At 74.4% G+C, this 16,373-nt stretch overlaps 2 protein-coding genes across 2 annotated transcripts in view; one reads left to right on the plus strand and one right to left on the minus strand.

The window, feature by feature from the left end:
- LOC102446201 (SCO-spondin-like) overlaps positions 1–16,373 on the plus strand; it is a gene marked incomplete at its 5' end in the record, with an annotated part of 121,166 nt that overhangs the window by 35,118 nt on the left and 69,675 nt on the right. Inside the window, 9 exon segments of the mRNA XM_075916335.1 lie at positions 4,477–4,629; positions 6,456–6,596; positions 8,658–8,840; positions 9,333–9,483; positions 10,915–11,074; positions 11,261–11,315; positions 12,489–12,608; positions 13,555–13,773; positions 14,034–14,161. Of these exon segments, the coding sequence (XP_075772450.1) occupies positions 4,477–4,629; positions 6,456–6,596; positions 8,658–8,840; positions 9,333–9,483; positions 10,915–11,074; positions 11,261–11,315; positions 12,489–12,608; positions 13,555–13,773; positions 14,034–14,161 (1,310 nt within the window).
- LOC142824413 (uncharacterized) lies at positions 119–3,620 on the minus strand (the record flags this gene model as incomplete). The annotated part of the gene is made up of 6 exons (XM_075916333.1): positions 119–223; positions 707–937; positions 2,009–2,407; positions 2,535–2,783; positions 2,883–3,095; positions 3,384–3,620. Coding segments are annotated over 6 exons (1,434 nt in total), but the record flags the coding sequence as incomplete, so codon positions are not given.

Here is a 16,373-nt window from a genome sequence, read left to right on the forward strand (position 1 = left end):
GGGGCAGATGGACAGACGGGCATGGGGCAGGCAGGGGCAGATGGACAGACGGGCATGGGGCAGGCAGGGGGCAGATGGACAGATGGGCATGGGGCAGGCAGGGGGAATGTGGCAGGAATCAGTGTGGGCAATGCAGGGCGTGCAGGCAAAAGATGCAGGGGGATTGTAGGGGGATGATGCCAGAAGGTGCAAGTGGGCGAAGTGCGGGAGGGTCGTAGGGGGGCTGTGGGGGGCGCAGGCGGGCAATGTGGGTGTCGTAGGGGGGCTGTGGGGGGCGCAGGCGGGCAATGTGGGTGTCGTAGGGGGGCTGTGGGGGGCGCAGGCGGGCAATGGGGGTGTCGTAGGGGGGCTGTGGGGGGCGCAGGCGGGCAATGTGGGTGTCGTAGGGGGGCTGTGGGGGGCGCAGGCGGGCAATGGGGGTGTCGTAGGGGGGTTGTGGGGGGCGCAGGCGGGCAATGTGGGTGTCGTAGGGGGGTTGTGGGGGGCGCAGGCGGGCAATGGGGGTGTCGTAGGGGGGTTGTGGGGGGCGCAGGCGGGCAATGTGGGTGTCGTAGGAGGGTTGTGGGGGGCGCAGGCGGGCAATGTGGGTGTCGTAGGGGGGTTGTGGGGGGCGCAGGCGGGCAATGTGGGTGTTGTAGGGGGGCTGTGGGGGGCGCAGGCGGGCAATGCGGGTGTCGTAGGGGGGCTGTGGGGGGTGCAGGCGGGCAATGTGGGTGTCGTAGGGAGGCTGTGGGGGGTGCAGGCGGGCAATGTGGGTGTCGTAGGGGGGCTGTGGGGGGCGCAGGCGGGCAATGTGGGTGTCGTAGGGGGGCTGTGGAGGGTGCAGGCGGGCAATGGGGGTGTCGTAGGGGGGCTGTGGGGGGCGCAGGCGGGCAATGTGGGTGTCGTAGGAGGGTTGTGGGGGGCGCAGGCGGGCAATGTGGGTGTCGTAGGGAGGCTGTGGGGGGCGCAGGCGGGCAATGTGGGTGTCGTAGGGGGGCTGTGGGGGGCGCAGGCGGGCAATGCGGGTGTCGTAGGGAGGCTGTGGGGGGCGCAGGCGGGCAATGCGGGTGTCGTAGGGGGGCTGTGGGGGGCGCAGGCGGGCAATGTGGGTGTCGTAGGGGGGCTGTGGGGGGCGCAGGCGGGCAATGCGGGTGTCGTAGGGGGGTTGTGGAGGGCGCAGGCGGGCAATGGGGGTGTCGTAGGGGGGCTGTGGGGGGCGCAGGCGGGCAATGTGGGTGTCGTAGGGGGGCTGTGGGGGGCACAGGCGGGCAATGCGGGTGTCGTAGGGGGGTTGTGGGGGGCACAGGCGGGCAATGTGGGTGTCGTAGGGGGGTTGTGGGGGGCACAGGCGGGCAATGCGGGTGTCGTAGGGGGGCTGTGGGGGGCGCAGGCGGGCAATGCGGGTGTCGTAGGGGGGCTGTGGAGGGTGCAGGCGGGCAATGTGGGTGTCGTAGGGGGGTTGTGGAGGGCGCAGGCGGGCAATGTGGGTGTCGTAGGGGGGCTGTGGGGGGCACAGGCGGGCAATGCGGGTGTCGTAGGGGGGCTGTGGGGGGCACAGGCGGGCAATGGGGGTGTCGTAGGGGGGTTGTGGGGGGCACAGGCGGGCAATGCGGGTGTCGTAGGGGGGCTGTGGGGGGCACAGGCGGGCAATGCGGGTGTCGTAGGGGGGCTGTGGGGGGCGCAGGCGGGCAATGCGGGTGTCGTAGGGGGGTCGTGGGGGGCGCAGGCGGGCAATGTGGGTGTCGTAGGGAGGCTGTGGGGGGCACAGGCGGGCAATGCGGGTGTCGTAGGGGGGTTGTGGGGGGCGCAGGCGGGCAATGCGGGTGTCGTAGGGGGGTCGTGGGGGGCGCAGGCGGGCAATGTGGGTGTCGTAGGGAGGCTGTGGGGGGCACAGGCGGGCAATGCGGGTGTCGTAGGGGGGCTGTGGGGGGCACAGGCGGGCAATGTGGGTGTCGTAGGGGGGCTGTGGGGGGCACAGGCGGGCAATGTGGGTGTCGTAGGGGGGTTGTGGGGGGCACAGGCGGGCAATGCGGGTGTCGTAGGGGGGCTGTGGGGGGCGCAGGCGGGCAATGTGGGTGTCGTAGGGGGGCTGTGGGGGGCGCAGGCGGGCAATGGGGGTGTCGTAGGGGGGTTGTGGGGGGCACAGGCGGGCAATGCGGGTGTCGTAGGGGGGCTGTGGGGGGCACAGGCGGGCAATGGGGGTGTCGTAGGGGGGTTGTGGGGGGCACAGGCGGGCAATGCGGGTGTCGTAGGGGGGCTGTGGGGGGCGCAGGCGGGCAATGCGGGTGTCGTAGGGGGGTTGTGGGGGGCACAGGCGGGCAATGCGGGTGTCGTAGGGGGGCTGTGGGGGGCACAGGCGGGCAATGTGGGTGTCGTAGGGGGGCTGTGGGGGGCACAGGCGGGCAATGTGGGTGTCGTAGGGGGGCTGTGGGGGGCACAGGCGGGCAATGTGGGTGTCGTAGGGGGGCTGTGGGGGGCACAGGCGGGCAATGCGGGTGTCGTAGGGGGGCTGTGGGGGGCGCAGGCGGGCAATGCGGGTGTTGTAGGGGAGCCAGGGGGAGCAGGCGGGCAATGCGGGTGTCGTAGGGGGGTTGTGGGGGGCGCAGGCGGGCAATGCGGGTGTCGTAGGGGGGTTGTGGGGGGCACAGGCGGGCAATGTGGGTGTCGTAGGGGGGCTGTGGGGGGCACAGGCGGGCAATGTGGGTGTCGTAGGGGGGCTGTGGGGGGCACAGGCGGGCAATGCGGGTGTCGTAGGGGGGCTGTGGGGGGCACAGGCGGGCAATGTGGGTGTCGTAGGGGGGCTGTGGGGGGCACAGGCGGGCAATGGGGGTGTCGTAGGGGGGCTGTGGGGGGCACAGGCGGGCAATGCGGGTGTCGTAGGGGGGCTGTGGGGGGCACACGCGGGCAATGTGGGTGTCGTAGGGGGGTTGTGGGGGGCACAGGCGGGCAATGGGGGTGTCGTAGGGGGGTTGTGGGGGGCACAGGCGGGCAATGTGGGTGTCGTGGGGGGGCTGTGGAGGGCGCAGGTGGGCAATGCGGGTGTCGTAGGGGGGCTGTGGGGGGCACAGGCGGGCAATGCGGGTGTCGTAGGGGGGTTGTGGGGGGCGCAGGCGGGCAATGCGGGTGTCGTAGGGGGGCTGTGGGGGGCACAGGCGGGCAATGCGGGTGTCGTAGGGGGGTTGTGGGGGGCGCAGGCGGGCAATGCGGGTGTCGTAGGGGGGTTGTGGGGGGCACAGGCGGGCAATGCGGGTGTCGTAGGGGGGCTGTGGGGGGCACAGGCGGGCAATGTGGGTGTCGTAGGGGGGTTGTGGGGGGCGCAGGCGGGCAATGCGGGTGTCGTAGGGGGGCTGTGGGGGGCACAGGCGGGCAATGTGGGTGTCGTAGGGGGGTTGTGGGGGGCGCAGGCGGGCAATGCGGGTGTCGTAGGGGGGCTGTGGGGGGCACAGGCGGGCAATGCGGGTGTCGTAGGGGGGTTGTGGGGGGCGCAGGCGGGCAATGCGGGTGTCGTAGGGGGGCTGTGGGGGGCACAGGCGGGCAATGCGGGTGTCGTAGGGGGGTTGTGGGGGGCACAGGCGGGCAATGCGGGTGTCGTAGGGGGGTTGTGGGGGGCACAGGCGGGCAATGTGGGTGTCGTAGGGGGGTTGTGGGGGGCACAGGCGGGCAATGTGGGTGTCGTAGGGGGGTTGTGGGGGGCGCAGGCGGGCAATGCGGGTGTCGTAGGGGGGCTGTGGGGGGCACAGGCGGGCAATGCGGGTGTTGTAGGGGAGCCGGGGGCGCAGGCGGGCAATGCGGGGGTAAGAGGGAGCCGTGGGGGGCGCAGGCGGGCAATGCGGGGGGTCGTGGGGGGTGCAGGCGGGCAATGCGGGGGTAAGGGGGAGCCGTGGGGGGCGCAGGCGGGCAATGCGGGGGTAAGGGGGAGCCGTGGGGGGCGCAGGCGGGCAATGCGGGGGGTCGTGTGGGGGGCGCAGGCGAGCAATGCGGGGGGTCGTGGGGGGCGCAGGCAGGCAATGCGGGGGGTCGTGGGGGGCGCAGGCGGGCAATGCGGGGGTAAGGGGGAGCCGTGGGGGGCGCAGGCAGGCAATGCGGGGGGTCGTGGGGGGCGCAGGCAGGCAATGCGGGGGGTCGTGGGGGGCGCAGGCGGGCAATGCGGGGTTAAGGGGGAGCCGTGGGGGGCGCAGGCGGGCAATGCGGGGGTAAGAGGGAGCCGTGTGGGGCGCAGGCGGGCAATGCGGGGGGTCGTGGGGGGCGCAGGCGGGCAATGCGGGGTTAAGGGGGAGCCGTGGGGGGCGCAGGCGGGCAATGCGGGGGTAAGAGGGAGCCGTGTGGGGCGCAGGCGGGCAATGCGGGGGGTCGTGGGGGGCGCAGGCGGGCAATGCGGGGTTAAGGGGGAGCCGTGGGGGGCGCAGGCGGGCAATGCGGGGGTAAGGGGGAGCCGTGGGGGGCGCAGCAGGGCGCTGCCAGCCAGCCCCACCCTCCCCTCCCCTCCCTGCGCAGTGGACGGGGCGTGGAGCGAGTGGGCGACGTGGGCGAACTGCAGCCAGGACTGCCGTGGGGCGGTGGTGCGGCGCCGCGAGTGCCTCCCGCCCCGCAACGGGGGCCGCCCGTGCGCCGAGCTGCCCGGAGCCTCGCCCGGCACGCTGGAGATCTGTGAGTGCCCTCTGGCCACGGCCCCCCCCGTGCCCCGCCCCGGGCACTGCCCTGCCCCGCCCACCTGCGGCCGGGCCCCCCGCCCGTGCTCTGCCATTGGCCCCCGGGCTCCCTGTGCTGGGGTGCGCCGCCGCCGTGGCGGGAGACCCCCATTGCCCGGAAGAGCTGCCGGCAGGCGTCTCCCCCGTGACCCCGACGGGCTCCCCACGCTCCCTGCCCCCGACGGGCTCCCCGCGCTCCCTGCCCCCGACGGGCTCCCCGCGCTCCCTGCTCCCGACGGGCTCCCCACGCTCCCCGCCCCCGACGGGCTCCCCACGCTCCCGACGGGCTCCCCACGCTCCCCGCCCCCGATGGGCTCCCCAGGCTCCCCGCCCCCGACGGGCTCCCCAGGCTCCCCGCCCCGACGGGCTCCCCACGCTCCCCGCCCCCGATGGGCTCCCCACGCTCCCCGCTCCCGACGGGCTCCCCACGCTCCCTGCTCCCGACGGGCTCCCCGCCCCCGATGGGCTCCCCACGCTCCCTGCTCCCGACAGGCTCCCCACACTCCCCGCCCCCGATGGGCTCCCCAGGCTCCCTGCCCCTGACGGGCTCCCCAGGCTCCCTGCTCCCGACGGGCTCCCCACGCTCCCTGCTCCCGACGGGCTCCCCACGCTCCCCGCCCCCGATGGGCTCCCCACGCTCCCCGCCCCCAACGGGCTCCCCACGCTCCCTGCTCCCGACGGGCTTCCCACGCTCCCTGCTCCCGACGGGCTCCCCGCCCCCAACGGGCTCCCCACGCTCCCTGCTCCCGACGGGCTCCCCGCCCCCAACGGGCTCCCCACGCTCCCTGCTCCCGACGGGCTCCCCACGCTCCCTGCTCCCGACGGGCTCCCCGCCCCCAACGGGCTCCCCACGCTCCCTGCTCCCGACGGGCTCCCCACTCTCCCCGCCCCCAACGGGCTCCCCACGCTCCCTGCTCCCGACGGGCTTCCCACGCTCCCTGCTCCCGACGGGCTCCCCGCCCCCAACGGGCTCCCCACGCTCCCTGCTCCCGACGGGCTTCCCACGCTCCCTGCTCCCGACGGGCTCCCCGCCCCCAACGGGCTCCCCACGCTCCCTGCTCCTGACGGGCTCCCCACGCTCCCTGCCCCCGACGGGCTCCCCGCCCCCAACGGGCTCCCCAGGCTCCCTGCCCCCAACGGGCTCCCCACGCTCCCCGCCCCCGATGGGCTCCCCAGGCTCTCTGCTCCCGACGGGCTCCCCGCCCCGAACGGGCTCCCCAGGCTCCCCGCTCCTGATGGGCTCCCCAGGCTCCCTGCCCCCAACGGGCTCCCCAGGCTCCCCGCCCCCAACGGGCTCCCCACGCTCCCCGCCCCCGATGGGCTCCCCAGGCTCCCTGCTCCCGACGGGCTCCCCGCCCCGAACGGGCTCCCCACGCTCCCTGCTCCCGACGGGCTCCCGATGGGCTCCCCAGGCTCCCTGCTCCCGATGGGCTCCCCACGCTCCCTACTCCCGACGGGCTCCCGATGGGCTCCCCACACTCCCTGCTCCCGATGGGCTCTCCACGCTCCCTGCTCCCGACGGGCTCCCGATGGGCTCCCCACACTCCCTGCTCCCGATGGGCTCCCCACGCTCCCTGCTCCCGACGGGCTCCCGATGGGCTCCCCACGCTCCCTGCTCCCGATGGGCTCCCCACGCTCCCCGCCCCCGATGGGCTCCCCACGCTCCCTGCTCCCGATGGGCTCCCCGCCCCCAATGGGCTCCCCAGGCTCCCCGCCCCCGACGGGCTCCCCACACTCCCCGCCCCCGACGGGCTCCTCACGCTCCCTGCCGCTCTCGCTCCACAGGGCCCTGCCGGCTGGAAGGTTGCCTCAACGCCACCGCCTGCCCCCCCGGGCTGGTGAGCCGGCCCTGCGCCCCCTGCCCCAGCTCCTGCGCCGACCTGGGCAGCCGGGCCAAGTGCAAGAGGGACAGGCCCTGCAGCCCCGGTGAGGCCTGGCGGGGGCCGGGGGGGGCAGGGGGACACAAACGGCCTGGGTAACAATGCGGTGGGGACTGGCGGGGAGGCAAGGGGCCAGGTGGGGGGCAGGGCCAAGTGCGAATGGGGTGGGGCTGGGAGACAGGGCCATGAGAGGGAGGGGGCTGCGTGTGGGAGCAGGTGACAGGTGCCTGGCCGGAGGCCCAGAGTCCCGGCACGGGGAGCGGCCGGAGCCGGTGATTCCGCACCCCGAGGTGGCTCTGCCCCAGGGGGTCGGGGCGGAGGCCCAGAGTCCCAGCACGGGGAGCGGCCGGAGCCGGTGATTCCGCACCCCGAGGTGGCTCTGCCCCAGGGGGTCGGGGCGGAGGCCCAGAGTCCCAGCACGGGGAGTGGCCGGAGCCGGTGATTCCGCACCCCGAGGTGGCTCTGCCCCAGGGGGGCGGGGCGGAGGCCCAGAGTCCCGGCACGGGGAGTGGCCGGAGCCGGTGATTCCGCACCCCGAGGTGGCTCTGCCCCAGGGGGGCGGGCCGGAGGCCCAGAGTCCCGGCATGGGGAGCGGCCGGAGCCGGTGATTCCGCACCCCGAGGTGGCTCTGCCCCAGGGGGGCGGGGCGGAGGCCCAGAGTCCCGGCACGGGGAGTGGCCGGAGCCGGTGATTCCGCACCCCGAGGTGGCTCTGCCCCAGAGGGGCGGGGCGGAGGCCCAGAGTCCCGGCACGGGGAGCGGCCGGAGCCGGTGATTCCGCACCCCGAGGTGGCTCTGCCCCAGGGGGGCGGGGCGGAGGCCCAGAGTCCCGGCACGGGGAGCGGCCGGAGCCGGTGATTCCGCACCCCGAGGTGGCTCTGCCCCAGAGGGGCGGGGCGGAGGCCCAGAGTCCCGGCACGGGGAGCGGCCGGAGCCGGTGATTCCGCACCCCGAGGTGGCTCTGCCCCAGAGGGGCGGGGCGGAGGCCCAGAGTCCCAGCACGGGGAGTGGCCGGAGCCGGTGATTCCGCACCCCGAGGTGGCTCTGCCCCAGGGGGGTGGGGCGGAGGCCCAGAGTCCCAGCACGGGGAGCGGCCGGAGCCGGTGATTCCGCACCCCGAGGTGGCTCTGCCCCAGAGGGGCGGGGCGGAGGCCCAGAGTCCCGGCACGGGGAGCGGCCGGAGCCGGTGATTCCGCACCCCGAGGTGGCTCTGCCCCAGAGGGGCGGGGCGGAGGCCCAGAGTCCCGGCACGGGGAGCGGCCGGAGCCGGTGATTCCGCACCCCGAGGTGGCTCTGCCCCAGGGGGGTGGGGCGGAGGCCCAGAGTCCCGGCACGGGGAGCGGCCGGAGCCGGTGATTCCGCACCCCGAGGTGGCTCTGCCCCAGGGGGTCGGGGCGGAGGCCCAGAGTCCCAGCACGGGGAGCGGCCGGAGCCGGTGATTCCGCACCCCGAGGTGGCTCTGCCCCAGGGGGGCGGGGCGGAGGCCCAGAGTCCCGGCACGGGGAGCGGCCGGAGCCGGTGATTCCGCACCCTGAGGTGGCTCTGCCCCAGAGGGGCGGGGCGGAGGCCCAGAGTCCCAGCACGGGGAGTGGCCGGAGCCGGTGATTCCGCACCCCGAGGTGGCTCTGCCCCAGGGGGGTGGGGCGGAGGCCCAGAGTCCCAGCACGGGGAGCGGCCGGAGCCGGTGATTCCGCACCCCGAGGTGGCTCTGCCCCAGAGGGGCGGGGCGGAGGCCCAGAGTCCCGGCACGGGGAGCGGCCGGAGCCGGTGATTCCGCACCCCGAGGTGGCTCTGCCCCAGAGGGGCGGGGCGGAGGCCCAGAGTCCCGGCACGGGGAGCGGCCGGAGCCGGTGATTCCGCACCCCGAGGTGGCTCTGCCCCAGAGGGGCGGGGCGGAGGCCCAGAGTCCCGGCACGGGGAGCGGCCGGAGCCGGTGATTCCGCACCCCGAGGTGGCTCTGCCCCAGAGGGGCGGGGCGGAGGCCCAGAGTCCCGGCACGGGGAGCGGCCGGAGCCGGTGATTCCGCACCCCGAGGTGGCTCTGCCCCAGAGGGGCGGGGCGGAGGCTGCTGTGCCCCCGGCCGCTCCCTCACCCGCCGTGCCCCGCAGGCTGCTGGTGCCCGGAGGGGCTGGTGCTGGACAGCGAGCAGCGGTGCCTGCGCGCCCGGGACTGCCCCTGCCTGGTGGAGGGCGCGCGCCACTGGCCCGGCCAGCTGGTCAAGCTGAACTGCCGCATCTGCACCTGCCAGGACGGGCAGCTGCGCCGGTGCCGGCAGAACCCCGAGTGCACCGGTAGGTGGGGCCCTGGGGGGTAGGGGGGGGGGGTCCCGGCTGGATCTCACCCCCCCCTGACGGCGCGTCGGGGTCCCCGCCTCCTACACCTGGAGTGGCAGGAACAGACTCCCCCAGCGGTAGAACAGGGGGGTTTATCGCCTCCCCAGGACACAGCCCAGCACAGATGCAATCTGGGGCTAGGAGGCCTCAGTGCCCCCCTGGAGATGGGGGGAGACTGGGCCCTACAATCCCAGCCCCCTCCCCAGCTCCTTCTCCCCTGCTTCCCAGACAGAAACTACCCACCTCTTCCAGCCCTGCCCCCAGCCAGGGCGGCATCCCCCTTCCCTTGTCCCTCTCCATGGGGTAGCTGGTCAGACCGGTTGGGCGCCCCTGGCCTGGTGACTCCCCCCTGCCCAGCTGGGCCGTGGTGCAGCCAGTGGGGGTCACCCCCAGCCCCAGCCCAGCCGCCAGCAAGGTCCCCTCCCTGCGTCACACCCCCTCTGCCCCCAGTGAACTGCGGCTGGTCTGCCTGGTCCCCCTGGGGCGAGTGCCTGGGCCCCTGCGGCGTGCAGAGCATCCAGTGGGCCTTCCGCAGCCCCAACAACCCCAGCAAGCACGGCAACGGGCGCCACTGCCGGGGCATCTACCGCAAGGCCCGCAGGTAACGCGCCCGCGCAGCCCCGCTCAGCGCCGGGGGGCAGGGACCGGCCGCCTCCTGGGCCCCGCTCGGCGCCGGGGGGCAGGGACCGGCCGCCTCCTGGGCCCCGCTCGGCGCCGGGGGGCAGGGACTGGCCGCCTCCTGGGCCCCGCTCGGCGCCGGGGGGGCAGGGACCGGCCGCCTCCTGGGCCCCGCTCGGCACTGGGGGGCAGGGACCGGCCGCCTCCTGGGCCCCGCTCGGCACTGGGGGGCAGGGACCGGCCGCCTCCTGGGCCCCGCTCGGCGCTGGGGGGCAGGGACTGGCCGCCTCCTGGGCCCCGCTCGGCGCCGGGGGGCAGGGACCGGCCGCCTCCTGGGCCCCGCTCGGCGCCGGGGGGCAGGGACCGGCCGCCTCCTGGGCCCCGCTCGGCACTGGGGGGCAGGGACCGGCCGCCTCCTGGGCCCCGCTCGGCACTGGGGGGCAGGGACCGGCCGCCTCCTGGGCCCCGCTCGGCGCTGGGGGGCAGGGACTGGCCGCCTCCTGGGCCCCGCTCGGCGCCGGGGGGCAGGGACCGGCCGCCTCCTGGGCCCCGCTCGGCGCCGGGGGGCAGGGACCGGCCGCCTCCTGGGCCCCGCTCGGCACTGGGGGGCAGGGACCGGCCGCCTCCTGGGCCCCGCTCGGCGCTGGGGGGCAGGGACCGGCCGCCTCCTGGGCCCCGCTGGGCACCAGGGCTGCCCCCCACCTGGCTGAGGCGGCGCCTGCTGCGGGGCCAGGCCGGGCGCTGGCTTTGCCCTCCCACTGTGCATGGGTCTGTGCCCTGGGGGCGAGTCGTCCCGGCCTTTCCTCCCTCCCCACCCCGCCGCTCACCCAGGGCAACTCTCAGCTGGACGGAGACGCTGCAAACTCCCGCTGGCACCCCCCCGCCTGCTTCCCCCGGCACAGCGACCCCCGTGGCCCAGACGCTTGGGCCTGGGCAGCACCCGGCTGAGCCGGGGCAACTCAGCCTGGTGGCTCAGCGGCTCCTGGCTCAGCCGTGCTGCTAAGCAGCCATCCCAGTCACCGCGAGGCAGGACCTGCTCCACGGCCCCACCTGGCCCTGCCCCCTGGCTGGCAGGAACGTGCTGCTGCGCTCGTGGCTGCAGCTCTTCCCATGCGGCTGCAGAGCAAGGCCCTGGAGCTTGCACATGGGCACCGGGGACTGGGCGTGGGGGCAGGGGTGGGCTCTGGGCAGGGGACGCTGGCAGAGGACTGGGGTGGGCATTGGGTGGGGGGCCCTAGGGTGGGCACTGCGCTCTGGGGGAGCTGGGGTGGGCTCTGGGCAGGGGACGCTGGCAGGGGAAGGGGTGGGCTCTGGGCAGGTGCACCAGCCACACTAGCCCAGGGGCTGCATGCTCAGCCCCAGCGCTTGCCCCCGCCAGCCCTCACTGCGCTCCCTGCCGCCCCTCCCCGTGCAGGTGCCAGACGGAGCCGTGCGAGGAGTGCGAGCACCACGGCCGGGCGCACGCCGTTGGTGACCGCTGGCGCTCGGGGCAGTGCCAGGTGTGCCAGTGCCTGGCCAGCCTGACGGTGCAGTGTTCCCAGTACTGCCCCTACAGCACCGTGGCCTGCCCAGAGGTGAGCGCACCCGCCTGCCCCCCAGGGGCCCAGCACGCCGGGCGCTGCCCTGACCCCCGAGGGGGTGCGGCCCCAGCTGGCGGGGGTGGGGGGCAGGGCGCGGCTCGGGGAGGGGGAGGGGCGGCCCTGCAGCCCCCCCATGGGCTGTCTGGGAGCCAGGCTGGTTCCACCATCTCTCTCCCCCAGGGGCGGGTGCTGGTGGAGGGCCGGGGCGAGGCCTGCTGCTACTGCGCTGAAGGGGGTGAGTCCTGCTCTGGGGGGCTGAGTTCTGGGGAGTTGGGCTCAGGGGGTCTGGGGCTCTGGGGTTGGGGTCTGAGTTCTGGGGGGTTGGGCTCGGGAGGGGCTGGGGCTCTGGGGTTGGGGGGCTGAATTCTGGGGGGTTGGGCTCGGGAGGGGCTGGGACTGTGGGTTGGGGGGCCTGGGGCTCTGGGGTTGGGGGGCTGAGTTCTGGGGGGTTGGGCTCGGGAGGGGTTGGGACTGTGGGTTGGGGGGCCTGGGGCTCTGGGGTTGGGGGGCTGAGTTCTGGGGGGTTGGGCTCGGGAGGGGTTGGGACTGTGGGTTGGGGGGCCTGGGGCTCTGGGGTTGGGGGGCTGAATTCTGGGGGGTTGGGCTCGGGAGGGGCTGGGGCTCTGGGGTTGGGGGGCTGAGTTCTGGGGGGTTGGGCTCGGGAGGGGTTGGGACTGTGGGTTGGGGGGCCTGGGGCTCTGGGGTTGGGGGGCTGAATTCTGGGGGGTTGGGCTCGGGAGGGGCTGGGGCTCTGGGGTTGGGGGGCTGAGTTCTGGGGGGTTGGGCTCGGGAGTGGCTGGGGATCTGGGGTTGGGGGGCCTGGGGCTCTGGGGGGTTGGGCTCGGGAGGGGCTGGGGCTCTGGGGTTGGGGGGCTGAATTCTGGGGGGTTGGGCTCGGGAGGGGTTGGGACTGTGGGTTGGGGGGCCTGGGGCTCTGGGGTTGGGGGGCTACAGGCCATGGCAGTTGGGGGGCAGCAAGGGAGAGGCTCTCACAGCCCAGCCAGCCCCACGATGCCCCTCAGCCCTGGCCTGCAGCCCAGCTCGCCTGCGCTGGTCCCTGCCCCTCACTTGCAGCTGGCCCTGGGCGGGTTGGGGGGCTCCCCTTTCCCCTGGGATAGGCAGTGGGGAGCCCCCCAAAGGGCGGGGGTGGGGGGCAGGGTCCCCTGGGAGCTGGGGGCTCAAGGCTTCCCGGGAGAGATTCAGGGGCCTCCCAGCGGATCAGAGCGCCCCCGGCCGGCGCGTTTCCCTGCTGGTGCACGAGCCCCCAACCAAAATGCCTCCCGCACACGGAGGGACCAAGGTCCAGGGACCCCAGGGCTAGAGGGGCGCTGCCGGGATGTCCCGGGGGTCCAGTGCGGCGCGGAGGGGCCGGGCCGGGGGAGACGCGTCGCTGCTCTTCCCCGCGCAGGTGAGAACAGGACCAGCGCGCCGGCCCTGCACACAGCGGGGCCCCCGGGCACCCCCCCGCCCAGCCCGCCTGCCGCCACCGGCCCCCCCCTCGCCACCTTCCCGCTGCCCCCGCTGGGAGGTGAGTCCTGCCCCTCGCTCCGACGGCCGGCTGGGGCTCCGCCGGGCCGGTCCCCGATTCCCACATGGGGGGGGCTCCGGCCGGTCCCCGATTCCCACATGGGGGGGGCTCCGGCTGGTCCCCGATTCCCACATGGGGGGGCTCCGGCTGGTCCCCGATTCCCACATGGGGGGGGCTCCGGCCGGTCCCCGATTCCCACATGGGGGGGGCTCCGGCTGGTCCCCGATTCCCACATGGGGGGGCTCCGGCCGGTCCCCGATTCCCACATGGGGGGGGCTCCGGCCGGTCCCCGATTCCCACATGGGGGGTGCTCCGGCCGGTCCCCGATTCCCACATGGGGGGGGCTCCGGCCGGTCCCCGATTCCCACATGGGGGGGGCTCCGGCCGGTCCCCGATTCCCACATGGGCTGGTCCCCGATTCCCACATGGGGGGGGCTCCGGCCGGTCCCCGATTCCCGGGGGGGGGGCTCCGGCCGGTCCCCAATTCCCACAGCGGGGGGACTCCGGCCAGTCCCCGATTCCCACATGGGGGGGGCTCCGGCCGGTCCCCGATTCCCACATGGGGGGTGCTCCGGCCGGTCCCCGATTCCCGGGGGGGGGCTCCGGCCGGTCCCCAATTCCCACAGCGGGGGGACTCCGGCCAGTCCCCGATTCCCACATGGGGGGGGCTCCGGCTGGTCCCCGATTCCCACAGGGGGGGGCTCTGGCCGGTCCCCGATTCCCACATGGGCCGGTCCCCGATTCCCACAGGGGGGGGCTCTGGCCGGTCCCCGATTCCCACATGGGCCGGTCCCCGATTCCCACATGGGGGGGCTCCGGCCGGTCCCCGATTCCCACGGGGGGGGGGGGCTCCGGCCGGTCCCCGATTCCCACGGGGGGGGGGGGGTTCCGGCCGGTCCCCAATTCCCAGAGGGGGCGGTGCCCTGACCCGCCTGTCTCCCCCCAGACCGGTGCTACGGGCCCCTGGGCCTGGCCTCCTTGCCGGACAGCAGCTTCAGCGCCTCCTCCCAGCAGGCGGAGAACCCGGCCCAGGCCGGGCGCCTCAACCGCCTGCTGCCCGGCTCCGACCTGCAGGGCTGGGGCCCCCCGGCCGACCGGTACCAGGAGCTGCCCTCCAGGCCGCCCTACCTGCAGGTGGACCTGCTGGAGCCCAGGAACCTGACGGGTAGGTGCCCGGCCTGAGGGAGCACGCTGCGGGCCCTGCTGTAGCACACTGGGGAAACTGAGGCACACACGCTGTTCTGAAAGCATCCCGCTCAGTGCGTGGGGCTGGGCGTGTGCGGAGGGGGGGCTGCTCTCCACAGCCCGGCCGGGCAAGGCCCTGGCGCCCCCTCAGGGTCCGCACCCCCATACTTCTGGGCCCGCCCCCCGTGCCCTGGGCCCTGGGGGTGTCCCGCAGGCTGAGCCGGGCTGTTCTCCCCGCAGGGGTGGTCGTGCAGGGCGCAGGCTCCTCGGACGCCTTCGTGACCAGCTTCTGGCTGCAGTTCAGCACGGACGGGCGGCGGTGGCACGAGTACCGGGAGGTCTCTGCGGACGCCCCGCCGGGGCCCAAGGTACCCGGGCCGGCCCCTCACGGGGCCCCGGCGCGCGCTGCCCCACGGGCCCGGGGAGGACCCCTCGGAGGGTTAACCCCTTGCTGGCCGGAGGCCCTGCGCCCCGGACTCCTGGCACAGCGGCTGGGAGCCTTCAGCCCCACTTCCCGCTGCGAGCCCCCGGCATGGTGTGTCGGCGCATCGGGGGGCCCCGCCCCCCCCCTCCCCAGCCAGACTCTGCGCCGGCCAGTGGAGTGGAAGGTTCATTGGTTCCCTGGGACTTGGCGCGGCTTCGGCGTGAGCACAGGCCCCTTCCTCGGGGGGGCCCTGAACCCCCCTTTGGCCTCCAGCATCCGCCCAGCCCAGCCCAGACTGACTCCCCCTCCCCGCCACTTCTGTCCCCTGGTCCCAGGAGGGGAGACTCTGAGACACTTGCCCAGGGAGTCCTGCCTGGCCCCCCCTCCTGCAGAGAGAACTGGGGGGGGGGACTGAGGTGTGCGCGCACACACACACACACACACACACACACACACACACATGCACACTGTGCGCGCACACACACACACACACACATATATGCACACTGTGCGCACACACACACGCATGCACACTGTGCGCGCACACACACACGCGCGCACACACACACACGCATGCACACTGTGCGCGCACACACACACGCGCGCACACACACACACGCATGCACACTGTGCGCGCGCGCGCACACACACACACGCATGCACACTGCGCGCACACACACACACGCATGCACACTGTGCACACACACGCATGCACACTGTGCCACACACACACACACACACACACACACACACACACACACGGGGCACCAGAGGAGTGGCGAGCAGGCTGGGCCCGTGGGGTAAGCGCAGGAGGGTTATGGGCCCTCGGAGGCAGATTGGGGCGGGCACAGAGCAGGGGTCCTGGGAGGTGTGTCCCGGGGGGCTCACAGCCCCTCTCTCCCCCAAGGGCTTGTCTCCTCCAGCCAGCCCCCCCAGTTACTCATGCAGCGCACAGGGAAACTGAGGCATGCACCGTCGGCACACGGGTGCGTCTGCACAGCTCCCTCATCTCGGAACAAGCTGCGCAGTGTGAGCTACGCACCCGGGGTCGCTTATTCCGAGTCAGTTTCCAAAGAGCGTTCCCAGCCCCACATTGCGAACCAGCCCGCGATTCCGAGCCCCCCCCGGGACCAGGGCCACCCCTGTGACGTAGTGTTGGTACCTTGCTGGGGCTGTGGGTGACCTCTGCTGTCTGTAGCACGGCCCAGCAGGGCAGGGGATGAGTGTGAGGGCGCGTTGGGGTCCCCCGGCTCCTGCACCCCCGAAGTGGCACGAACAGACTCCCCCAGCCGGTAGAACAGGGGAGTTTGTTGCTTCTCCAGGATACAGCCCAGCACAGATGGAATCTGGGTCCAGGGCAGGCCTGGGATGCCTCAGCCCCCTGGAGATGGGGGGTGTGATGGAATTTTGGGAGCTCCTCGCTCCCTCCCCCTTCAGCTCCCGAGCAAGTCTGGGGAGGGGCGGGGCCCAGCGAACCCACTGCCTGGGCTTGCCTCTCCGGCCCCTACCTGGGGTCCTGGGGTTGGCGTCTGGGCGAGGGGGCGATCACCCCTCGGCCCCTGACGGCTGAGGGGGGTCGGCGGCCCCTCTGTCGGACCCCTCCTCCTCCTCTGACTTGAGGAAGGGGGTCGCCGTGTCGTCGCGGGGCCTGGCCGCGGACCAGTGTCCTCCTGCGGTCCGGGCCACGCGGGTTTAAGGATTCAGGGGAATTGCTCGTAGGTAGCAATGAGGGGGAAGGGGGTGGGGGCCCCGGGCCCTCCCTCACCTCCGGGTCCCAGCCCGAGGCCCTAAGTGGAGGTCGGCGACCAGCTGTCGCCCTCCACGGCGGACGGGGCTGCTGCCCTCAACTCGTCCGCCCACGGGCGCCAGAAGGGCCCCGCCTCGGGCTCCTTCCACTCCCCGCTGACTTGCCCCGGTGGTGGAGCAAGGCGGGGGTCACTCACCACGCCGAAGTCGCCGGGCGCGTCCCAAGGCGAGCCGCCAACGGCCGAGCCCGTCTCTCCTCGCCGCCCGGGGGGCCGTGGGCTTGGTATTCCTGGACGCCAGGACGCCTGCTGCCGCACTTCCCCCTCCTGCCGGGTCGTCACCGGCCTTTGTGGTCGCTGGGGGATGAGGTCTGTGCGGGGAGCGACGTCCCTGCCCCCGCGCCTGCACCG

The sequence above is a fragment of the Pelodiscus sinensis genome, unplaced genomic scaffold (genome assembly GCF_049634645.1).
Source record: "Pelodiscus sinensis isolate JC-2024 unplaced genomic scaffold, ASM4963464v1 ctg200, whole genome shotgun sequence".
Classification (NCBI taxonomy): domain Eukaryota; kingdom Metazoa; phylum Chordata; order Testudines; family Trionychidae; genus Pelodiscus; species Pelodiscus sinensis.